At 34.5% G+C, this 24,344-nt stretch overlaps 4 protein-coding genes across 7 annotated transcripts; 3 read left to right on the top strand and 1 right to left on the bottom strand.

Moving 5' to 3' along the window:
• Positions 1 to 4,063: 4,063 nt before the first annotated feature.
• Positions 4,064 to 8,465, bottom strand: LOC133682708 (NAC domain-containing protein 37-like). 2 transcript variants are annotated; one of them, XM_062106193.1, is made up of 7 exons: positions 8,344 to 8,465; positions 7,968 to 8,001; positions 6,453 to 6,680; positions 5,730 to 5,956; positions 5,458 to 5,622; positions 4,908 to 5,235; positions 4,064 to 4,726 (listed from the first exon to the last, which is right to left on the bottom strand). In XM_062106193.1, the coding sequence occupies exons 2-7, from the start codon at positions 7,987 to 7,989 to the stop codon at positions 4,449 to 4,451; spliced, it is 1,248 nt and encodes a 415-aa protein (XP_061962177.1). In that variant the 5' UTR covers positions 7,990 to 8,001; positions 8,344 to 8,465; the 3' UTR covers positions 4,064 to 4,448. The 2 variants fall into 2 exon arrangements, with proteins under 2 accessions (XP_061962177.1, XP_061962178.1); XM_062106194.1 differs by having other exon boundaries at positions 5,730 to 5,953.
• Positions 8,466 to 11,616: 3,151 nt separating this feature from the next.
• On the top strand, positions 11,617 to 15,266 carry LOC133681909 (methyltransferase-like protein 2). 2 transcript variants are annotated; one of them, XM_062105103.1, is made up of 9 exons: positions 11,617 to 11,959; positions 12,045 to 12,359; positions 12,556 to 12,589; positions 13,046 to 13,118; positions 13,444 to 13,621; positions 13,699 to 13,788; positions 13,910 to 14,009; positions 14,181 to 14,414; positions 14,639 to 15,266. In XM_062105103.1, the coding sequence occupies exons 1-8, from the start codon at positions 11,687 to 11,689 to the stop codon at positions 14,336 to 14,338; spliced, it is 1,221 nt and encodes a 406-aa protein (XP_061961087.1). In that variant the 5' UTR covers positions 11,617 to 11,686; the 3' UTR covers positions 14,339 to 14,414; positions 14,639 to 15,266. The 2 variants fall into 2 exon arrangements, with proteins under 2 accessions (XP_061961087.1, XP_061961086.1); XM_062105102.1 differs by having other exon boundaries at positions 11,618 to 11,959; positions 14,656 to 15,266.
• A 1,497-nt stretch (positions 15,267 to 16,763) lies between these two features.
• On the top strand, positions 16,764 to 19,252 carry LOC133682278 (probable NEDD8-conjugating enzyme Ubc12-like). Of its 2 annotated transcripts, XM_062105561.1 has the most exons (5): positions 16,764 to 16,968; positions 17,892 to 18,543; positions 18,647 to 18,707; positions 18,821 to 18,937; positions 19,031 to 19,252. In XM_062105561.1, the coding sequence occupies exons 2-5, from the start codon at positions 18,413 to 18,415 to the stop codon at positions 19,169 to 19,171; spliced, it is 450 nt and encodes a 149-aa protein (XP_061961545.1). In that variant the 5' UTR covers positions 16,764 to 16,968; positions 17,892 to 18,412; the 3' UTR covers positions 19,172 to 19,252. The 2 variants fall into 2 exon arrangements, 1 of the variants encoding a protein (XP_061961545.1); XR_009836649.1 differs by lacking the exon at positions 18,647 to 18,707.
• Positions 19,253 to 21,045: 1,793 nt separating this feature from the next.
• On the top strand, positions 21,046 to 23,139 carry LOC133683203 (protein BRASSINAZOLE-RESISTANT 1-like). The gene is made up of 2 exons (XM_062106757.1): positions 21,046 to 21,498; positions 22,041 to 23,139. Exons 1-2 carry the CDS (start codon positions 21,196 to 21,198, stop codon positions 22,737 to 22,739), a joined length of 1,002 nt encoding a protein of 333 aa, XP_061962741.1. The 5' UTR covers positions 21,046 to 21,195; the 3' UTR covers positions 22,740 to 23,139.
• Positions 23,140 to 24,344: the final 1,205 nt, after the last annotated feature.

The following is a 24,344-nucleotide window of genomic DNA, read 5'->3' as shown; positions in this document are numbered from 1 at the left end:
CTGGTATAAAATAAATTTTAAAAAATATTTTTATATATTTTAAAATAAAAAATATTTTTTAAAAATACATTGAACTACAATACTAAACAAGCATTTAAGTAGTTTTTTAAAGTGTAATAACGGTTATTTTTTAAAATATATTTTTTTTTAATACATAAAAATAATATTTTTTTTATTTTTAAAAATTATTTTTAAGATCCATATATTAAAATAATAAAAAAATTAACTTCAAGCAAAGCAAACTTAAAAAATTACAAAACCCGGTTTTAACTACAATGTTTAGTCACTCACCTGAACCAATAAAATGTGCTTTCCGGGAAGTGGTGTCCTCGAATCCAAAAAAAAAAAAAGTGTAGTCATTATCATTTCAGCACCATAACAATAGTTAGATTAAGTGTCTGGCCAGACCGTGTAATCATTGTTTTGCTAAATTTTGAGTTTTTTTATTTAAAATTATTTTTTATATATAGTTTTAGATGGTTTTGATATATGAATTTTAAAAATAATTTTAAAAAATAAAAAAAAATTATTATTATTATAAATTTTTGAGCAAAAACCTCCAGCATCACATTACATCCCTCCTCATCAAACCAGTTAATTGCCAGTTATGGGTCCTATACCTAATGTATTCTTTAATCCAGGGAGTGCATCATTATAACTCAGTGCGCCACAGGGCACATAATCACTTTTATCCATTCTTGATTTACACACACATGCTCAAATAATGAATGCAATCAGGCTAAATTCACCGGAATTAGCTATCGGTTTGGAAATTAAAATCCGGTGCCGGTAGCCTTGACGTGTCGACAGGAAGTGGTTGAAAGGATAGTAACTCAGGGAGCGAGAACCGAAAAGATTTAGAAGATACCAGAGAAGGGGGTGATAGCTGTGGCACCGGGCAGCAGGTAGGAACCCTCAGATAAGGTGTGATAGCTAAAGGAGACAAGACACTGGGCTCCACCATGTAACTACCCTTTTCTTTTCCCCGTCTTCTCTCTCCGTTGTGGTAATTCCGTAATTGTAGTAAACCTTTTCTTTTCTTTCATTGAGATGAAACTTCTACCAAGTTTCTCCGTCTGTCTGGATTTGTTTTGATTTTTAAAATATATTTTATTTAAAATATATTAAATTAATATTTTTAAATTTTTAAAAAGTTATTTGTAACACTAAAAAGGTGAAATAATTTTAAAATAAAAAATAAATTTCAAAAACACGGTTTAATTGAAATGACAACCAAAACCTAAAAATACTCAATGATGCTATGCATGATGTTTTTAATTTTTTTTATTTTTAAATATATTAAAATATAATTTTTTAATATTTTGCATATGAAGTATTGAAGTTAATTAAAAAACATCAACTTATTATATTTACAATTACAATTCATTTAAAAAAAAACAAAAAATACTATATTCATACACTCCCTGAATTTAAGGACAATTATGGTAAAATAAAATGAATTTATTGATAAAAACATGTATAATTATTAAATTAATTATTTTAATTTTGAGATTCTTTTCATGATCATTAGATGAAAGTTGTTGTTTTATTATTTTTTAATTTATTTTCTAGATTGAAATATTTATTTAGCTTGATTTCTATTTAGCTTATTGTTTAAAATAATTCTTCAAGCTATTAAAATTCAATTATTTACATTTAAGTCTTATCAAACTAGAATGCTGTCTATAATTGAAGCAATTTTAAAGTTCGTGAAAATCTATTTTTACCACGTGTCGTGTATTGTTTGGTTGCTAGAATTGAGTAGGAATAATTGATCTCGATGGATGACTTGATGATGTTTTTTACTATGAAAAAAAGAAAAGGAATTCCAAATTAATCTCAGTATCTACCGAGGCCATTATCTTGGGTTTTCAAGCCTTTTGCTTGGTGACATTAAATCGCTGGCACTAGTGTCCAGCTAGCTAGCTAGCTAGCTAGCTAGCTCGAGACTAGGGCTGAGGTTACAAGTTTGCTGGGAGGTTTAGATGCATCTGGATGGAATTGAATTAGAGGCGACATGTTTCACTGTTTGTCGTCTCATCGTAAATCTTAAAGAATGTCATCCACTGATGAAGCCATTTGAATAGCTACAACGTTTCTGGTGAAAATGGCAGTGGCAGGTTTGTAAGTGAGTGAAATCCCTCCTCCGAGTACATGTAATTACCGTAAAAGACAATTCCCTCGGCTTCCGATTTCACAATATTCTTCAAGGGGGATACTGCACACCTGAACCGCGACCCACTGCTCCCACATTACCTGGACAGGAGTGGCTTTTGCTACTGAAGTCCTGAGGAGGGACCAGGCAGGAAAAAGGCCCTGCTTTGTGCATCTGGCTTGGACCCATGGCATGCTTGTTTATTATAATTGCAGTTCCTGCTGTATTTTACTATTTTTGGCCTTCGAGATACATACAGTTGCACGCTATTTTCCCATCGAACTTACATAACAAAACAAAAAAAGGACGAGGGGAAGCCACGAGCCCTTCACTTCGAGAACATGTTAGACGCCCCCCCCCCGCCGGGGAACTTGATTTCAACTCAGGCCAGTTCGAAGAGTTAGGCACGGGCATGTGACTGGGGATAAATCGGATCAACAGTTACTTGTTCTGGGTCCTTTTTTTTTCTTTTCTTTTTTATCAGATGGCTACAACACACATCGACACGCTTGGTCCCCTGAGTTTTTATATTTTCTGTTTGGTGATGTTAGCTGGCTTTATTCATGAAGGATTTGCTTCAGGCAGCAATATGTACTAGGATAAAGTTGCTGGCTGGTCCCATTACCTCGCATACTTCCACCATCACTTCTGGCAACAGAGTTGTCCAAATTACCGTAGTTTGGTCCAATCAAATGATTCTTGTAATAAATTGTTGTGCCCACTGTCAATGTGCACCATGAGGGTCATTGAGTCACAGGGGACAATTCGCTCCAGAAAAAATAACAATACAAGAGCTAACAACAATGAAATAAATTATGCTGATCCAGACTTTGAAGGAGCTCCATCTATGGTTATGAACCCGACTTGGCTTGGTAAGATAGATTTGGAGCCTGGTACAAGCCCGGTTTTTTTCTAATAATCTTGGAATTTGACTCATGAGAACTAACCATTTCAACTCTAAGAACTTTGTTTTTAATTTTTTATTTAAAATGATATTGTTTTTATTTTATAAAATTTTCTTCGAAATAATTTTGTTTGATTTTTTTAAAAAAATTTAAAGTAATATTATATTATTTTAAGATGGACTTGAATTTACCTGTTAATCTCTACTTGACAAGCACACAGCCGGTATCTTCAAGCAGGTCTGATAAATATGGTTCCATAAGAGGACCCCTCGGACCAGACAGTGAGCATAGCTAACAAAATCCATAAAAGGATTTGGCAAACAAGGCCCAGCACTCGATCCGCAGCCCAGCCCAGGTCCAACAGCAAGGTCTGATTCAATCTTGTTAAATCAATAAGAAGAAAAATGAGTGTTATTAATGTGGTTTGTATCTTAATAGCTTTTTATGGTTTCAATTTGAAAAATTAAATTCAATAAAAAAATATAAATTATTATTATTATTTTTTTAACCAAGATCTTTTAAAAAAATTTAAAATAAAATTATAATATATATTAATTTTAAAATATATAATTAAAGATACAAACCGCACTATCCTAAACAATTGAAACAAGCCGTATTTTTTTAAATTTAAAAAAAATTATTAATCTTTTTATATTTTCAAATTATTTTAGTTTTTAATCTCAAAAACAAACTTTTAAAAATAAAAAAAGTTATTATTTTTATATATTTTTAAAAAATATATTTTAAACCACAACTGCTCACAATTCTAAACAACGTTCAGCACGTAGCCGCACCCTGGCCTAATGTCCCATTCGTTTGTTTTTCAGTTCACTGATTCTAGTGTAATGGGAAAGCAGTGAATCACAAGGCACAAGGCATGATTAGTTGTTTAAGGCATGATTAGTTGTTTTTTTAAATATTTTATATTTTTTTATTTAAAAATATATCATAATTTTTTTTTAATATCAACGTAAAAAAATTTCAAATAAAAAAAATCAAGGCATTCCGAAAACGCTACCATTGCTGAAAACAGCAGTTTTATTATATTACAAAAATCACAGGAATAATTCACAAATACAAGCTTACAAGAGGGAAACGCACAGGATTATTGTATCCTTGCATGCAACAGAACAATCAGTTTCCTATCTTTTTCCATCAGTGTCCGCTTGCTACTCTTGACCGACTCAAATACCACCACCTATGTATACCCTATTATCCTTAAAATCTAAAGTCCATTGATCATTTGAAAAGAAAAATACCTGACGACCTAACTATACCAGCTTCTGTCACTGACCTGGTAATTTTAGGATACACTAAGCAAACAAGAATCGTTAATTTACGTGCTAAGATAATTTAATTTTATACAAATGCTCAATGAAAAACTGATATCAGAAGAAGAAGTAAAATGGAACGAAGCACAGATACTTCTTCTTGGACTTTTTCCTTCTGCGTCTAGCAGCCTTCTCCTCTTCATCTGGAGATGCAACATGGCCACCTGATGATGCACCTACAGCATGAAAATTTGATGATGGGCCCTCACCCCAGTGATTTGCACCTTGATTTCTGACTGCTCGTTGAATATCTAAATCTCTATGACCATTTCCATTGATGGACGAATCAGTTTCAACAGCATGTGGCTTGCCTCCTTCATTGCTGATATATGATCCTGTTGATAAACCATAAAAACAGTCTAAGCCTCCTCACATTCAAAACTTATAAAGGTAGATGCATGAACTAGTTTGTTTTTTTCAATTTGAAGATTATGTGCATTTCCCAGGAAAGCACAGAACAGTGAAGAGACGAGCAGCAGGGGTGCATAGGAGCGGGGAAATTGATAATTGACGTACCCTGAGAAGCTGGAAGCACAACCACCTCATCTGGTCTGAGAGATGCAGTGACACTAAGCTTGCAGTCCTTATCCTTTTGTGCCAGGGCCTGATTACTTTCAGATTCTAGGTCTCGCAACAAAGCGATTGAGTCAAAGTATTCATCCGATGACATGGTCATGCAACTCGAATTATCTGAACTAGAAGAACGTGAAGCTGGATTATCAAGATCCAGCAGTTCCAGGTAGTCACCTCTGGAAAAACAATCAATTTCAGGCAGATTTGCGACCGGGAGATTTGGCGGTCTTCCTGTTGCAACCATGTTTTCAGTTTCATCATCCTTGTTCACCTAAAAAAGCATTAGAATTCAGCACAAGAGGAGACCAGTATATGGAGGAAACACTAGCACGCATGGACATTCACACATTTTGCTCTACGATCCAATGTAACCATAAGAGAGCAATCCCTCGACGAGGACTCTGTTACAACTCCAAGCAACCGGTCTAAAAGGAAATATGAAAATCAAAATCACAAAGCAGACGTTAAACAAAGGCCACAATCAAGGTCACACCTCAGGATTGCTTGAGGAACCATGGCTTGTATCAGCAAGAGTCCCTGGACCAATTGATTGTGTAAGGTCAATGTGGGTATCACTGTGGGGGCTAGCAATCAGTTGATTTTCATGGTCTAGAGCTTGTTCACCACCCAGAAATACTCTGCATAATGATCTGGCTTCCTGCAAAATGTCCAACCAAACTGGCAGTTGACTGGCAGGTTGGGAGGAGAGAATAAAATACAAATGTTATTTAATGAGAGGAGAGGGTTGCATATTCTATTAAGTACCTTGGCCTTTCTTTTTTCAATATGTTCCTTCTGAGTTATCCAGTATTCCTGCATCAACCAGTCAGTTTTACGCTCATGAGGCACTTGGCCTTCAAAAAACTCGAGGGTGGTTCTCCAGCCAGTGATGGCAGAATTCGAGAACAGCTTACAGGCCTCCCCTTTGACCTTCCAGATTCCAAGTCCTGTATCATCATTCTCCTTGACGCGAAGCAAGTACCAAATGTCTTCTGCATAAGCATCTTCATCAGCTATACTATTGCAGTGTCAATCACACCCTAGCATGTTACTTTTGGCATGCAAACTTAGCATGTTATGGTTAATACACAAGATCCGGTAGACAATGCCCAATAATGCATAATATCCAGTAAATGAATGAAAATTGACATGCTCGATTAAAAGAGATCATAAACCACAAATCTGTGGCATACGGTAGCTTGTTTAGCAGATAACTGTAATGACATTTTTCATATCATTAAATCCAATACATGGATCCATTATTCATGGCTACAGAAATAAGCCTTGATTAAAAATGGAATAGACATTCTATTCAATCAGGATAACACAAGTCTGATTAGGCCACAACATTGGATGGTGATTTGTAAAGAGGGAAGACAAAGATGATGGATTGTTCGGACCATGATGCTACATTGCAAAATGCACAGTAATGTTGAATAATTCAAACCATTAAATCCTACCACCTTTTTGAAGAAAAATTACTCTTACCTGGTAGATTTGATGGTGCATAGATGTAAGGATTGACATCAGTAATCACATTTCCTGGGAGAGGGGATCCACTAGTAAGTTTATACAAAAACATAAAGAGCTCCTCATCTCTACAATGAAAATCAAGATCTGCAACTGGAGAGGAAGCTGGAGGGCACATAGTGGCTGAATCCAAAGGGAAGCAAACAGCACGGGGATCAAAATATCTCTCTGCACCTTTTGTAGTAGCTAAAAAAAAAGGGAAGAAAAGCAGTGAGTTATGAACTATCAAGTTGCAGATCAGTCATAGTAAACAAATGAAAGGGATGAATCACACAAATAAGAAACCAAATGATAATTCAATACACAAGTTCAATTCACATTAATGGAAGTGCATGTCTATCAACTTTTAACATTGTTCATTTTAGTTTATCATCATTCAACTAGACAAGAACGATACAGGCTAAAACGAGCGACAGCAAAAGATCAAATAAAACCAAATACCCCCCCCCCCCCTCCCGGCAGAAAAAGAAGTCTCAAATGTCAAATAGAAAACTAATTAACACTCTCAGTTCACAAGGAGAAGAATACACAGATTCAGGTGGGATGAACATTTATAAAGGGTAGAAATATGAGCAGAACTCTCAGATCTTCATTAGTCGGATTGGTGAAAAGAATGTTGCAGAAGGACCAACAATATATTACATAATGCTTGTGTTTCAAAACCAGTGATGCTAGGAAAAATAGGAAATTGTATTATAAATATTGAAATGAGAGAACCACACAGGCCAGAGGCAGAGATCAATTCGACCATACATATGAGTTCCAAGCTTGGTGAGATTGTCCTTTTTCCTACAATAAGTCATGTTCCAGCCAAACTTTCTATGAGTTGTTATGGAACTAAATCCTGTTTCTTTACATCAGGAAACACCTCATTGATTTAACTTCCATATTCTTTGCTCCTACTATCCCAGTCCGAATCTGATTACTCTTTTTATACAGATGCATCCATAAGTCCAGGAACCAAGTTATTTAAGAAATAACCATGGTTTTCTAACCCTAATCTGATCAACATGAAAGACCGAATAAACCCTCGAAACAAAAATATGGTCACCATAACAATAAATCTGAAGCAGGATCAATAAAATCAAAAAACAGGGGAAGCAGAATAACAGGGAACAAAAACTTTCTAAGCTCTTATATGATATAATTTTAAAAATGGAAACAACTAAATCGTTTTCATAGAATCGAAATTCACAACCAAATTTAAAGAAAATTTATTCCTTGGCATAAGTAAGATTATCAAAACTTTCTATTCAAAACATACGAAAACCAGAGCCTCCTTCACCCAGCACCAGTGAAACTTTTGAATTCCAGGACACATAGCAGCAGAAGCTATATAACTTTTACATCATTTTCTAATCAATCAAACAAATGGTTTGCTAAAGCAATTGCCAGATTTCAACAGAAAAGGATCAACATAGCTGAGCCAGAGATAATAATAACAACAGTAATAATAAGGGTCATAAAAATTACCTGGAATTGCTAGCAAGAGCATCCAGCGGTGAATCTGTATCACAAAATCAAAACCCCAAGATCAAGTTCAAAGAGAACGAAGTTCTCGACAAACAATCAAGAATCATTTCTCAGTTTCCAAGAAGAAAAAAGGATCAGCCAAAGCATAAAATGTCATTTCCACTCAATCCATTCGCTTTGTTAACATAAACCCTTTTGCTTTAAAGCAACAAAGTTTCTTTTCGTTTCCTTTCTCTGTCTCCCACTTCCCATCAACCAAAAAAACGATAAATTAAATCTTTAAAAAGAACAAAAAGTACCAGAATAAGCAAGAATTATGATATTCAATGAAGATACAGTGCAGAAACCTATACGTTTAGATGATCAGAGTTCTAACCTTTTAGGACCAGAGTCACTACACGGTTCCTTCTTAGCTACTCAACTAGCTCCAACAACCGAGTAGAGTGGTGGTGGGGTATTTGTAGGCCAGTACAAGTGGTAACACTGTTAGTTAACCATGGTTAATTACTTGCCGCGCACACAGTTAGCGGTTTTGGTTTCTTTGTCTTAATATTATAGTTTTTGAGTCATCTGGCCACTAAGAAATAACCACATAGTATTTCGTCATTGCCTTAGCTCATGCAACTCTAGTTTGTAAACCCCACCGTGGTCCTTTCTTGGAAGTTTCTTTCTTGGATAAACTATACTTTACCCCCTGTAATTTCACTATATTTCATTTTGGCTTGCTATAGTTTAAGTTTTATGATATATGTCCTCCTTTGAATTATTACATGCTAAATAATATTTTAAAAAAGCCTCGTACAACTAAAAAAATAAATCCAAAATCATCCCTTTTTTCCCTCAAAATAACTCTCGTTAGTGGTATCATTTCTTCAGCTACATGTCTTATACAGGCGTACTTTTTATATGACAAGAAACAAGGCAAAATATAAGATAATGGAAAATATCTAAAATCCCATTTAATGCGATAATATTCTTTTTGTAAAATAAAATTATTTTTTGTAGAATATTGCCACGTGTAAATGAGATTCTATATATTTTCAACTATTTTGTAGATATTTTATTTTTGTTCGTAAAATACTATTATTTTAGGAGATAATAAGAAAAGAAATAATAAAAAATAACATATTGAATATGCAGTCCTTCCTGTCCTTTTTCTTATTATTCCCTTTTAAGTTTTCTTTGCCTTTTCTAGTGCTCTCATGTACTGTACGAGCTTGCTTTTGCTCTCCTTTTTAGTAGCGTACGTCTGGCTACTATTATATTATGGGTATAAGAGATAAAGATAATTGAGAGAGATTTGATATTTTTTATGTATTTTTTTTGTTTTAAAATTATAAAAAATTACTTTAAAATTACATCAGATACGTTTATTTTTATATTTTCATTTCCAACCCTGCAACCAAATATATATATATATATATATATATATATATATATATATATTCTGTTTCAGGACACTAACTTAAGACAACCTTGTGTCTTCTATCAATCCACTTTTGTCTTGTAAGAAAAAATAAGAAAAGGGTGACATTGAGACTTTTGGAAAACTATAGGGTCTATATTGAAAAAATCTGATCTTTAGGGACGTTAAAAGAAATAGCTTATCCTTCATTCTTCAACTCGCGATTCATTGACTAGACTGTGCCTTCATAGTTCATACACGGCAAGAGAAAATTTAGGAGCTTGGAACAACATGACCAATGTTCTGGGGGTACAAGGAACAGCAAGTTGAAATGTTAAAACACTGTTTATTTTTATATATATAACTTTTAAAACACTGTTTATTTTTAAAAAACTTTTGCCTGTTTTATTTATTTAAAATTTTTGTTTTAAATTAATAATTCTTTAATATTTTGATATCGTTTTAACGTGCTCGTATCAAAAATAATTTAAACAAAATAAAAACCATATATTTTAATATATTTTTAAACAAAAAATATTTTAAAAAACAACTGTTATTACACCCTCAAACTCCTCGTAAACTTTCCACAAACCAGCTTCGTATTCAAACATATCGTGTTTTAAATATGTTTTCTTGGGTATTTGAAAGGATCAACAAACAAATCAAAGCAGCTGCGGGACTTGTTCTTTAGGTAGTTTTATATGGGCTGGTCAATTAAAGAAAAGGAGAATGAGGGGAGATTAATAAAGCTAAAAAAAATAAAGCTAGTTGTCGTATGCCCGCCACCTGCTTCCCTCGAAATGAGATGGCTGAGAAGGGAAAATTATAGCCATAAAGCGATTCGAGAAATCCAAAATATCAGTCAAACTGTCGAGCACTGCCTCGTGCGTACTAGGGTTAGTTTTCGCTGTCCAAGTTATCTATATATTATTGCGAGATTTGGTTTCTTTAATTTGTCGCAATAAATTGACTCTTATGTTAGTTAATTATTTCTATACATTAAATGACAATAAAATCATACATTTATGAGTTTAATGGGATTATTATTATATAAATACAGGGCTTTGATCTTTGAATTCACGTATTAAAAATACGGACTTTTACTGACAGAAATACACCCTTAAATCTTAAGTGTGTTGGAACTTAGAATTATCAAAACTTAAAAAAAAAATACATGAATATTTTTTACTAGCGAGATATATTTTGATATATTTTATCTTTTTATATAAAATTTAAATACAAATTATTTAGAAAATATATTTACATTTATCAAGTTTAACTGTTGATATCATAACTTATAATAACACCCCTTTTTTGATATTCATGTTGATATGTTTATTTGAAAATTCACGAGCTTGAATAAATTAATTCATTTGCTTTATTATAATTGCCATTAAATTTTAAATGGTCAGTTAATTTTTTGATTTCATCGTATTTTACATGCCCTTAAAATTTTAGGAATAATATGATTTCAAATTAAATTAATGATTAACTTGATTTTTATTTATAGCTGTAGAGTCTAGTTTATGATATGATGGAATGAGTTTCAGTAATTACCATGCATGTAGTGTCTAATAGCAAATAAAATAATTGCCATCAACATGGTGAATGAATAAATTGAATTGAGCATGTTAAAAAATATGATTGCGGTTGTTTTTTAAAATGTTTTTTACTTAAAAATATATTAAAATATATATATTTTTGATTTTTTTAAAAAAAATATTTCTGACATCAGCACATTAAAATGATCTAAAAACAATAAAAAAATTTAATTTAAAATAAAGAAAACAATAAAAAATTTCTAAAATTTTTTAAAAACATTTTTGATAAACAAAAACAAACAAGATAAAAAAAATATTTTAAAGTTTTTATTTCATGGGTTGTTTTGATGTTTCATCATATGATTATAAATCATTAGAAAAACTTTTTTCCAATCACTCAATGATTGGGGTATCGTTTTATTTTCCTCTAGGCTATGCGATTTTAATTCACCTGACTGTCACTTTGATTTTTACGTTGTTTATTTTCATGGCCTTATTTTTGTTTTATTTGGTGTTTCTTTTATGATTTTTTTAAAGGTAACACATTATTTTATGTTATATAAATATAATTAGAATAATTGATCAAAGTTGATAGCCCCCAGTCAGGTCATCCAACTCGGCACACGAGTCAAACGCCTCACTGGAAGCCCACGCAAACGTTGTTGGGCCTGAAATAATCTCACATCTTAATGAGCGCAGACCTGGTACCCGAAGCTGCAGTTTTTACTTTTTAGCAGTAGAGCTAGAAAGTGAAGACACTTGAAGTGCTAACCATGGAGAACTCGAAAACAAGCGACAAGCTATCTGCCTTTTTAGAATCTGGAATTTACAGATTCGAGAATTCAAATGTTGTTTTTATAGACCCGGTTCGAATGTTAAACCGGTCCTATACCCGCTTCAGGTCTTCACCATCTGCCTACTATTCTCGTTTCTTCGATTCCAAAGAAACTACTGTAACTTCAGATTCAAAGAAACGAAAGCGAAAGGAGAAGAAGACACCCCGCGACTTAAACGAAAGAGAACAAGCTGCTACTCTGCGTCACCAGGTAACCATAAATTCGCTGCCCATTTACTATTATTTGGTGTTTATGATTGTGTGTGCATTTATTTTTTATTCTGATCCTGTGGCAGCAAGCGAGGCCTATGTTGTTGAAGGCCCATGGATTTTTGATGGAAGCTACTGATCTCTTAGCGATTATGAAGGATTTAAGGGGTGGCAGTAATATCTGTTCTTCAACAGAATTGAGTGAACAACACTCTTTTATTGAGCTTGGAAAGGTCTGGCAAGCTCCTCTCTATGAAATCGTTCTTAAAGGTGCTTGGAAGGGGTTAGAAAGAGTGGTTCCTGTTTTTAACAATTTGGTTGTTAACGAGACAAGTGATGATATGGAGGCAGAATTTCTAAACAATAAATATATATTGCCAAGAGAGAGTTGCTTCTACATGGTATGCTCTGTTGATCTTGTCTACCTCTTTTAAAGTAGCCAGCTTTAGCTTCATGTGTCTATTCAATTTGGTATCTTTCGATTTATGATTCTTTAAGGCTGCTTCTTTTTCTAGGGGAGCATTTGATTGGCTTTCCTGTGGAGTTTGTCTTACTTATTTTTTTGCATGTTTTTTTTTTCCTTCTACCATGTGGAAGTCTGATTTGGGGCAGGTTCACAACCTTATTCACGGTAATTACTTTCTAGTAGCCATTGTTCTGCATATTTCTTTTCCTGATCATTTGATTCCACGTTGCATCGGAAGAAAAATATAGAGAGCTCTGGAGGTTAAGCATCAAGATATAGGGTGTTGAATCCATTCTAGCAAGGAACATCCTTTGTCTGCTAGTCTTGGGATCCATTTGTATTATCAGGCAATTGCTAGTCCTGCCAATATGATTTGATCAATGGCAGCTCTATATCCAGCATCCTATGTAGTTTTAAGAAACGAGTGCTAGTTTACGCATAAAATTTCTTACTTGTTCTATTGATCAATGGCAGCTCCATTGCCAGCATCCTTTGTAGTTTAAGAAATGAGCATCCTTTGTAGTTTAAGAAATGAGCATCCTTTGTAGTTTAAGAAATGAGTTATGCATAAAATTTCTTACATTTTCTATTTGTCACTCATTTTTGTTCTTAATGTTGCAGAATGCAATGTTGGCTTCAATCTTATAGTGATCGATCCACCATGGGAAAATGGAAGTGCTCGTCAAAAACTTAGGTAGACATTTCCGTCCATATAGGATTTCATTAATTTCCATCTGGTTGGTTAAAAGTTAGCTTTTAGTGATAGTTGTTTCTTTTTCCTGTAAGTGCATTTTCGGTTATAGAAGTATTTGTCAAACAACGTATGTTTTTGGTACATTACTCCAGCATGTGGAAATGAGCTGACTTGTGAATAAATGATGGGAAAAAAAGTTTCACTTACTTGACTCTGTACGTAGGAGAAATTTTGAGCTGCAATTGCTGTCTTCAACAAGTACCTTTTGCCCCAATTTGAACATCAGTAATTATGTCAACCTCGTCCTTTTTTCCTTGTCATGCAGGTACCCAACTCTGCCAAACTGGTATTTCTTATCCCTTCCTATTAAGCAACTTGCTCATCCAGATGGTGCCCTTGTAGCCTTGTGGATGACCAACAGAGAGAAATTGCATAATTTTGTTCAGAAAGAGCTATTTCCTTCATGGGGAGTCAGTCACGAAGCTACTTATTACTGGCTGAAGGTGCTCCCTCCCTCCCTCCCTCCCTTACTTATTAATGGTTATCATTCCATTGATTGTGTTTTACTCAAACATTACAGGTGAAAGCAGATGGCTCACTGATTAGTGATTTAGATCTCTTTCATCATAGACCTTATGAATGCCTTCTATTGGGCTATTTTGATGGACAGGTGAGAGTATGAAGTTTCAATGGATTTGGATTTAGTAATAATACCTGAATGTTCTTTGTCTGGTGTTTCTTTAAACTCTAAATTACTTGTTCATAGCTCATCCTGTTGATTTATTTTCCAGGGCACAAATTCTAAACAGCCGCCAAGGCTGAGACCTATAAAACATGATCAAATCATCATAAGCATCCCAGGGGAGTACTCGAGGAAGCCTCCAATTGGAGGCAAGTTTGTTCTGACGTGGTATTAACATTTTCACATGCACACACTGTATCAGAAATTGGAGTGGGCAATCACATCTCCTCTTACTACTTGCCGTCAAGGTTATTCAATATGCTACTTTTTCTGTACTACTCATAGATTCTTAATGCTTGTTCTTCCCTTGATATCAATAGAGTTGCTGCTGGAGCATGTTCCAGACTTTAAACCTGCTCGATGTATTGAACTATTTGCTAGAGAGATGACAGCTGGATGGACTTCTTGGGGAAATGAACCTCTTCATTTTCAACAGTCGACATCTTTTGTAAGGGATGAGATCGATGATACATCCTGATGAAGGCACTTTTGTAGTGAACTTTCAAGGGAGCCTGGAGCTGTTGGCATCCCTCTTTTCCAAATATATGCTCCTTGTAAGTTGTTATTATTATTACTATTATTTTTCCTTTCTCATGTCCTTCTGAAGTGGTATCGTTATAGATTGAGAGGTTTGGACTAGCCTTCCAAGTGTTATTTTCGCTTGAACAGGTTTCCTTGATTTTTTCCTTTTTGTATACGTATTATTTATTACCCATGCCGTTAACAATTCATTTTGCCTTTCGTGAAGCCTTGACTGGATTCTCTCTTCACTTCACAGATTACATTTGTGTGCAGGTAGCAAGCAGGTGGTGAACTGGTTTGGTCACCATGTTCAAAAGCCAACCAGTTCCGGAACAAGAGTCTAAGTAGTGTGTTATTGTGGTCACTTTGCCAGTCCGAGCTAATGGAAATGATTTTTTTAACATGTGCAATGAGTATTCAGATCAGGCAAACGAGATTAGGATAGTGAAGGAGGAGAGGATGTTCTGGGATATTCATGGAATGCTTTTCCTAATATTCAAAGATGCATAAAAGTTTCACTAGGCAATCTGGAGTAGATTGAAACAACCCGAGCCCTTCCTTGTGTTTGTATCACTTCTCCCAGTTCTGTACTTGAGACCGTGAGGCATCTCAGAATTTCCCAGTAAAGGATGTACTTGGTAGGTCTAGAGAAAAAGGTCCTACAGAGAGTCTAACATCGTGCACGCTTGCGAAGGATGTCTGACCACCGGCAACTGTCCTGAGGGATGTTTGTGATTGCTATAACAAAATCACCTGCCACTATACTATCTCATGACCTATCTGGGCAAGTGATCATCCATGCAGTAACAATCCTATCCATGTGTTCTTGTGTTTGTCTCTCACGTGATAAGTCTGTAATGCAATCTATCAAATATTTCACGAAATAGGTTCTCCTGTAAAGCATGGAAAAAAAAAAAAGGTTACAGGAGAAGGAGCTTACCATTCTGCAGAGCTTTAAAAAGAAAACAAGGGAAAAGGACCGCAACTAGAAAAGTTTCCAGCTCCTGCAAATAGCATAAAACTGGCTTTGAAATACATGTATCGGAAGAAGCTTCGTGTTGTGGAACTTGTACTGAATCTCTTGCTTAATCCAATTAACTAAAGAGCAGCAGCTGTTACACTTGTTGCCATAAATTCGTCCATTTCTTTTCTTCCATTTGCAATAAGTTGCAGCATTTCCATGCAACCTCGTTAAGACAACAAGAAACATCTGTCTTGCAAGTTCATTCTTTCCCACTGGTATTTAGTATTTTACATCCTCTTCGTCCGAACTTTTGCAAAGAACACAGGTTGTATCCATTTGTCTACCCATAAGAATTCGAATGAGCATGAGAGCCCAAACCATTTTATGGTGGGTTCGGATTAAGCTTATCCAAGCCCACCATTCATATGACTTGGGCTAGGATTTACTCCTAGAGATACACCAACTCGAGCCCGAGAGAACTTAAGATTTGGCCTGGATCTTACTAACCTGAATCCACCCCATCTTGGTGGTTTCGAGTGAAGCTTGTCCGAGCTCATTACTCATGGAGTTTGGCCCTGGGTTATTCATGAGAGATCCACCAACCTGAGTCCACGAGAGCTCAACGATCAACCCTGGTTCGATACCGGCAAAAGGAATTTTTAATGTTGAATATTTTGCTTTTGGGAAAAAAACGAACAAGGTAAACTATAAAGAACATAATCACGACTCTTTCAATTCATTTTTTTTTTATCTCCAGCTAGCTGTCCAAAGCTATTTAAAGGCTATTTAAAAATATAGATTTTTTTTTTAATTATAAAAGGTATAACTCAACTAGGTTATAAATTTGGTCATAAAGGCTACCAATTTAAATTTTATAAACCTCAGGGTCACTGAAGACTTATATAGTCGTTAACTTCAGGGTTTGTGAGATTAGTTGAGGTACACACAAGCTGGCCCGGACACCCACATTAATTAAAATATATATATATATATATATATATATAGATTTTTTATTTAAAAAAATATTAAAATAAATATATTTTTTATTTTTTAAAAATTAATTCTACATCACCACATCAAAACAAATCTAAAACTATGAAAAATAATTTTTAATTAAAACCTAAATAGCAACCCCAAACCAACACTTCACCTCGAAAAAAAAGTTTAAACCTGCGGTTTTAATGTGCAGAGGCAACGTGCAGGAAATAAATTAAAACAATTCTAACAAATAATAATTTTGGGAATTTTACTGATTGTATTTGCAGACAAACATTGCACTTCCGGTCAGCAAATTGACAGTATTTTCATGGAATAACAATACATGCTAAAATTTTAAAAAAAATTCCAACTAATGAATTTCTTGTAAAATCTCAACAATACCCCTACTACATGGCGGTATACCACGTCCGACTGCACAGCATCTAAGCAATACGCAGACTCTCTCGCACTCAACAAGCGAAAGCCAAGAAACTGCGGAGCCGTGCACTATAAATGCGAGTGCGAAGCAGTTTCTCTGCAGAATAGGAGAAAAACACACTAGAGAGACACCCCGTCTGCAAACTCTCTCTTCGCTTACCTCTTCAAAGTCTAAAATTCTCATTGATTTTAATTTGCTCGAGCAGGTCTGATTCCTTTTTTTTAATGTTCATAATTATAATTTTCGGAGTCCTATGTATCTGTAATCAATTCCCTTGTTTTCGTTACTTAAGTAATTCTTAGTCTTGAAATTTGCTTAAACTTATCAGGTTGATTAGACAAAGCATAATCAATAGATTTTGGAAACAAAATCATGGGTTTACTATTCTTTAGCTCTCAATACAAGAGCAGATATCAGTTAATCAAGCCAGGTTGTTTGAGTTTGAAGATCAACTCAGGCTATACTCAAGGCACTAAACCCTCCCAAGTCCTGGCTCAATGGATCCGATTCTTAGATCCATAGGTTATTCTCCTTTCTGGGTTATTGTTAATTAATTAGCACGAAGAATGTTTTGTTACCTAAGGAAATAAGTGTTTTGGTTGTGTTTGTTGATTAGGATAGGTAAAATTTAGCCAAGAATTTATGTTATGCTATCATGTTAATCTTCTTTTCATGATAAATTGGCTCAAATAAGGAAAAAAAAAGTATTGAAATATATTTTTACTGACCAATTAGAACTGATTCCTAAGATTCATATGGGTCTAAAAAGGTTCGATATACAAACGTTGTGAAACTTTTTGAAGAACAATCAAGAAAACCTTATGAAAATTGAATGTTTTTGCATAGAAGATGTAAAACATATATTAAATATAGACATATATTTCTTCTTCTTTTTTCAAAAATTGAAAAAGTAATTTGAATCTTTAACATAATCCATATATTCGTAAAATATACCAAAAATGTAATTGAATAAATGTTATCTGCAGTGAAGCAAGTATTCAAAGAGAAAATACTAAAATTATTATTTAGTATAGTTTCATTGGAAATAACTTGGTGCACGAGGATACAGAGTCGATGAATCAAGATGTCAATCCATTACTAAAATTTCTGTTCCTTTTCTTCTGGCAGGCATAATGATTAAATTGTTCAAGGTAAAGGAAAAGCAGAGGGAAACTCAGAGTGCAGATGGGAAGCCTCCAGTCAAGAAGCAAAGTTCTGGGGAATTACGTCTTCAGAAAGATAATTCTTGGTTTGATATACTCGGTTATAACAGCATCATGAATGACACAAAATTAGGCATAATTCACACACTTTGACAAGAGTTTGAGGGAGCTGAAAATGCAAGAACAGGACCAAAGTGCACGATACAATCTACTAGATCAAGGCTGGAACTCTGAAGGAATGTGCTTATTTCCTCAGCCCATTCTTCTGTCCACTATTTTATGGGCACTTGGTTCCATCTTTGGCTAGAAAGATCAAGGCTGGAACTACTGAAGGAATGTGCTTATTTCCTCAGCCCATTCTTCTGTCCACTATTTTATGGGCACTTGGTTCCATCTTTTGCTAGAAAGTACAGGACGGCTGCAGGAAAGTTTTCTATATGAGAGATTATACATGAATATTTCTATTTCCTCTTAATTCATATCTGTATGTTTACCCTTTGGCTTGCAGATATAACTGAGCTGAACCTACCGAAATCATGTTACATATCCTTCCCCGATGGAAAGGACAGCCTGATGAACTTCGAGGTCACCATTAAGCCTGGCGAAGGATATTACAAGTAATTTGAAAAACCCTTACACCTGTGCTCAAAATCTCTGGCTCATTCCCTTACCTATGGATCGCCCTTTTCTTCAAAAACTCTCTTTTTACCTTGTCATCAGGGTGGCAAATTTGTGTTCTCATTTCAAGTTTCACCTCTCTATCCTCATGAGTCGCCTTAAGGTCAAATGCAAGAAGAAGGAATGGATGCGATGTTTGGTTCTGCCATCAATCTCTCTCAACGACAGTACTTGCCTAAGCATTGTGATCACACGGAACTTCTTTGCTGTTTGCAGGTCTACCATCCTAATATTGATCTGGAAGGCAATGTGTGCCTAAATATTCTTCGAGAAGACTGGACGCCTATCCCAAATATAAACATCATCATCTATGGATTGTTTAACCTATTCACGGTATCTACTTTACAACTAACTTTATCTAACCATTTAGCCCACAAGAAACAAGACCCTTTGATGACTTGTGATCTTGAATGTCTTAATGTGCAGCAACCAAATCATGAGGATCCTCTGAATTCTGATGCAGCTAATGTGTTGAGAGATGATCCGGATGAGTTTAAATCGAACGTGAAGAGGGCAATGAGTGGTGGTTCTGTAGGAGATGTTCACTTCTCTTCCTGCCTAACTTAGCATCCTAAGGCATAATTAAGTAGCAGTATAGTCATCTCTTGGTGGTTGATCAAAATTTAATGCATTCAAATTCTCTAGCAAGCTTTGTGTGTTCTAAAGTCCGCCCTAGCTGTTTGCATGGATAAAATATTCGGACATTTTATTGATTCACAATCTTGAATGTGTCCACGCCCATAAACTTCCTAGATGAAGAGAGCCTTGCTGAATTGCAACCACTGATCTTTCCAATCAAGCCAAGAGGATTCGAAAGATTTTGTACTGTATTCTATTTTAATTTTCTCCCTTGCCATCGCACAATCAAGTGTGTTTGGCATGATTTAACCTAACTTTTCATTTTGAATTTCACCTAATTGTTAAATAAAATATAACAAAAAAGAGTTAAATTAAAAGTATGTTCGGTAAAATCTAATGGCTAAATGATTCAAACCTTCCCCGAATCTTCGCTAGTCCTTTTGTTATATAAAAAAAATTATAAATTTTATTTAAATAAAAATGACTTAATTTTAAACAAACTTATCCATCTAACTTAAAAAAAATTTCTAATTATATATAAAAAATGAAATCTCCAAAACTATGAATTAATACTCCTATGACCATGGAAATTTATTAATTATTCAAGGTGTTATTTAAACTTCAAATTTAAATTCAGACCCAAAGAAATATTATCTAATAAAAAATATTAATTTATTAAGATTATATAGTATTTTATAAAAAAATAATTTCAAATAATTCTGATTATTTGAGCGAAAAAAAGACTAAAAGAAAAGAAAAGAAAAGAAAAGGTGAATGCTTAATCAAATAAGGAGAGGAAGAAATTGTGAAAGGTGAAGTGTACAAGGAAGGTAAGGGTGGATTGGGTCCCAAGGAAGCCGGAACAAATCAGAGGGTTTTAATAAGTTCAGTGTCTTTGGTCTTATCAGTTTCTAACAACTGGGAGAAGAGACACGTTCTCTCAAATGTTGGGTCCCACCCTCAACGGCTTGGACCCCATGTTTGAAATATTAGGTTATTACATGACAGGTACCGTAAACATGACATAAACCCACACACGCGGCAACTTCCCCGGCCCCACTCTTTTTATTTTTTTCAACAAAAACAAAGCGCCAGAGCAAATTCGCGTGCTCAAACAGACACACACCAGTCCATGGTTGCTTCAGCATGGAGGATTATTCTACAGAATTCGTGATTTCGTCCTTTTAATACTATTTTCTCTCCCTCGTGCTTTTAAAAATATTTTTTTAAAATTATTTTTGTGTGACAAAGTATTAAATTGATATTTTTAGATATTTTAGATATTTTTGATGGTTTTGATATAAAAATAAAAAGATAAAAAATATTATTTTAATTTATTTTTAATTTAAAAATACCTACTCCATATTACTCAACATGCTAAATTCAATAGTCCCTATATTTATTTGATCAATTTCAATTATTTTATAGGTTAATTCCTAATTTAATTGATCTGATCAAATATAATTTATACTTGACTAAATCAATATTAATATTTTTTTAAAAATAAAATAACATTATTTTTTTAAAATAATTAATTTGAATTATTACATCTGCAAAAATCCATTATTCAAAATTTAATCAGGGTTGAATTTCAATTTAAACAGTCTTGATATTGATTTGGCTAAGTTAAGATGCCTTGATTTAATTAACCTGAACAATACCGACCAAGTCAACATTAATAATTTTTTTATAAAATAAAATAACAATTTTTTAAATAAAAATAAACAATTCAAATTAACTTAATGACTCACAAATTAATCTGATAACCAAGTTGATCAGACAAGAAACTGAGTCTAGCATACAACCTTTTCATGTAATGAAACACACCGTATCATTTCTAGCGGTAGTAACAGACTTTTCCTTTTTCTTTCTCGTCTTACTATATAAAGCTTTATTAAAATAAATCCCCAGAGAGAGATCCTTCTATTATACTTCCAGCCAATTAAAACCGTCTTCCTCGTGAACTTCTCTTCTCTTCTTCCCTGTCTTTTCCTTTTACTCGAGGGAGTTGTATGTACAGAGAGGGAGAGGGAGAGTTTGTGGTGGGCTGTTGTCGGAAAATGACGTCAGATGGGGCAACCTCGACGTCAGCTGCAATGGCGGCAGCCACAAGGAGGAAGCCATCGTGGAGGGAGAGGGAGAATAATAGGAGGAGAGAGAGGAGGAGGAGAGCTATAGCTGCAAAAATATTTACTGGGTTAAGGGCTCAAGGGAATTATAATTTGCCTAAATATTGTGACAATAATGAGGTACTGAAAGCTCTCTGTGCTGAGGCTGGTTGGGTTGTTGAAGAAGATGGAACTACTTATCGCAAGGTATGCTATATATATGCCCCTGTTTTCCTTTTATGGATCTGCACTTATTGCTTTCCATTCACCTTGTTTTCCTCCCTTTTTTAGCCAGATCAAGCTTCTATCTTAGCTTAACATACTCTTTTGTATATGGTTTTTTTCATGCTTAATTGCTACTACTACTCTACTAGGTTTTGATTTGAGCATTAAGGAATCTAAGATTTAACATCCGGCCAATTGATGCTTAAAATGTTAATAAAAATGGCTTTAATCTGAAGGGTTCTTTTTTTTTTTTAAAAAAAAAAGGAAACTTGAAATTTATTGAATTAAGTGTGATTAGCTATCCTTGATCGATTAAATAGGCTGTTCTCTGTTCTTTTTCTGTTTTAAAGCGCTTAAAATCCAATTAATTAAGCTTGAATTGCTGTTATCTGATTCTAATGACCTTTCGTTGCTTAGCCTGAAATTTCTTCACCAATGTTTTAATGTCTTTATGACCCTTTATGGTTAGTGGTAATGATTTCTGATAATAGCAGTGCTTTGTTTGATTGATTTTTAATGTCCAGGGACACAGGCCACCTCCTATTGAGATAGTAGGTACTTCGACGAGGGTAACCCCATACTCATCCCAAAATCCTAGTCCACGATCTTCGTTGTTTCCTAGTCCAATTCCTTCCTATCAAGCCAGTCCCTCCTCCTCCTCGTTTCCTAGCCCTACTCGTGGCGATAACAATGCCCCTTCTAATCTCCTTCCATTCCTTCGAAGTGCCATTCCATTGTCTCTTCCTCCTCTTCGAATCTCAAACAGTGCGCCTGTAACCCCACCTCTCTCGTCCCCGACCTCAAGAAGCCCCAAGCCAATTCCCAACTGGGATTTTATTGCCAAACAATCCATGGCCTCCTTTAGTTACCCATTCAATGCAGTGTCTGCTCCGGCTAGCCCAACTCATCGTCAGTTTCATGCTCCAGCCACTATACCTGAATGTGATGAGTCTGATACATCCACTGTGGAGTCTGGTCAGTGGATAAGCTTTCAAAAGTTTGCGCCTTCTGTGGCTGCAGCAATGCCAACCTCTCCCACCTATAATCTTGTGATACCCGTGGCTCAGCAAATTTCGTCTAGCAATTTGGTCAAAGAGAGTGTAGTGCCCATGGATTTTGAGTTTGGTAGTGAACAGGTGAAACCATGGGAAGGAGAGAGGATTCATGAAGTAGGATTAGATGATCTAGAGCTCACACTTGGAAGTGGCAAGGCTCAGAGTTAGAGCGAACTAATACTATATATCAGTAAAAGTCATGGCAAGGAAATGCAGGAACATAAGAGAAGTTTTCCTTTTCTGGTTTGTGGTTCGCAAGCTTGGTTTGGAAGAGCATTTGCAGTTTGTTTCTTTGGCGCGAAGTACATTTCCCGAATCAATATTGGTTCCTGAAAGGAAGTAAATTTTCATGTTTATTTAGTTTCTGTTTCTTTTACTCATTTGATGATTAAATTTACCAGCTGAATTGTTTGGAATGTTTCACAAGCATTACATGTAGATAGTGTGGGATATTTCTCAGTGTGATACAGACTTTGAAAGAACCTGCTGACAACATTAACTCCTTTGTTGATGTTTTACTTCACTAAGTTAATGAATGTTCCTTGCTACAAGCACCTTTGTATTTCAACGCTGGTTTCTTTTGTCTTTCAAATCTGTTCTCCCGGCTACTGTATATGGTCATGGTGTTCATGATCCTCGCAGCATATCGCATGCTCTTCAAATGAGGCTGGATTTTGAATGGCATCGCCCGACAAATCCCACGTTCACTCGTGGAGAGACTCAACACTAAAACAAGGGAATGGGAATTAAGGAATTTAAATAATGATTACATAAAATATGAATGGTTGTTATGTAGCAATGTCATCTGCTGTCGAACCAGAGGGGTCTGGTTGCCATCCGTATCTTTTTACTTGAAATTTCTATGTCGCTTATCATTTGCACCACTCGTGTTATCCGCCAAGCTGAATGCAATGATTTGTTAGCACGAAAGTTTTCCAGGTTTGTGCATTGCATCCAGCCCATTGCTATGTAGCCCTTCATCAAACCACCCTGCTTGATAACGTCATTTTAATTGTATTTTTGATGAGCAGTAGTTTTTGGCGGGTGTAGTTTAAAAAATTAAATCTAAAAAAAATTATAAATTATATTTTTTTAACTAAGACTTCAAAAGAGAGTTTTTAGTGAAAAATATACAAAATTATAATATATATTAATTAATTAAATATTTTTTAAATTATAGTTGAAATAAAATATAGTTTTCAACTATACCTACCACACTTCCAAAAAAACAAATCTAAAATGATTATAGATGTGATTTAAGAAAATACTAATCTTCTTGCATGGCCTTCATATAAATTACTAACACATACAGAAGGAAGTAGAGCATGCAGGAACTCGAGATTTTTTAAAAAAATATTTTTTTAAATTAAATTTTTTAGTATTTTTGGATCATTTTGATATGTTAATATTAAAAATAAAATAAAATATATTATTTTGATATATTTCTAAATAAAAAATATTTTAAAAAACAACTACTATCACGGTTACAAACTACCCCTGCGGCAAAGATTTTCATAATTGAAGGATTTTGTTAAATATCATTTATGTCACTAAAAAAATGATCTATAATGACATTTATAAAATGTTATGATACGAAGAAAATTGTCATTATAGACCAATACTAACGTTTGTAGCCAACATTAGCTACTGCCATGACACCATTGCTGCAAACCTACAAACGTAAAACTTATGTCTAAAATAACAATTTTAATGACAATTTTAACTGTCACTATAACTGGCTCTTACGGCCTTTGTTAAGTGTCACCAAAAGGT

This window comes from Populus nigra, chromosome 2 (assembly GCF_951802175.1).
Source record: "Populus nigra chromosome 2, ddPopNigr1.1, whole genome shotgun sequence".
In the NCBI taxonomy this organism is placed as follows: Eukaryota; Viridiplantae; Streptophyta; class Magnoliopsida; order Malpighiales; family Salicaceae; genus Populus; species Populus nigra.
Note: the sequence above shows the minus strand (reverse complement) of the source record. Positions and strands in the feature narration are given on the sequence as shown.

Bases quoted from the DNA above. Each gene is read 5' to 3' on its own strand.
- LOC133682278 (XM_062105561.1), top strand. From the start codon at position 18,413: ATGTTTACCCTTTGGCTTGCAGATATAACTGAGCTGAACCTACCGAAA. The intron at 18,544-18,646 runs GTAATTTGAAAA...CCTTGTCATCAG, and splicing joins CCTGGCGAAGGATATTACAA to GGTGGCAAATTTGTGTTCTC. The intron at 18,708-18,820 runs GTCAAATGCAAG...TGCTGTTTGCAG, and splicing joins TCCTCATGAGTCGCCTTAAG to GTCTACCATCCTAATATTGA.
- LOC133683203 (XM_062106757.1), top strand. From the start codon at position 21,196: ATGTACAGAGAGGGAGAGGGAGAGTTTGTGGTGGGCTGTTGTCGGAAA. The intron at 21,499-22,040 runs GTATGCTATATA...TTTAATGTCCAG, and splicing joins ATGGAACTACTTATCGCAAG to GGACACAGGCCACCTCCTAT.
- LOC133681909 (XM_062105103.1), top strand. From the start codon at position 11,687: ATGGAGAACTCGAAAACAAGCGACAAGCTATCTGCCTTTTTAGAATCT. The intron at 11,960-12,044 runs GTAACCATAAAT...ATCCTGTGGCAG, and splicing joins CTGCTACTCTGCGTCACCAG to CAAGCGAGGCCTATGTTGTT. The intron at 13,119-13,443 runs GTAGACATTTCC...CTTGTCATGCAG, and splicing joins AGTGCTCGTCAAAAACTTAG to GTACCCAACTCTGCCAAACT.
- LOC133682708 (XM_062106193.1), bottom strand. From the start codon at position 7,989: ATGCTCTTGCTAGCAATTCCAG. The intron at 5,236-5,457 runs GTGTGACCTTGA...ATGCTTTTTTAG, and splicing joins GTTCCTCAAGCAATCCTGAG to GTGAACAAGGATGATGAAAC. The intron at 4,727-4,907 runs GTACGTCAATTA...GTTTATCAACAG, and splicing joins TGTGCTTCCAGCTTCTCAGG to GATCATATATCAGCAATGAA.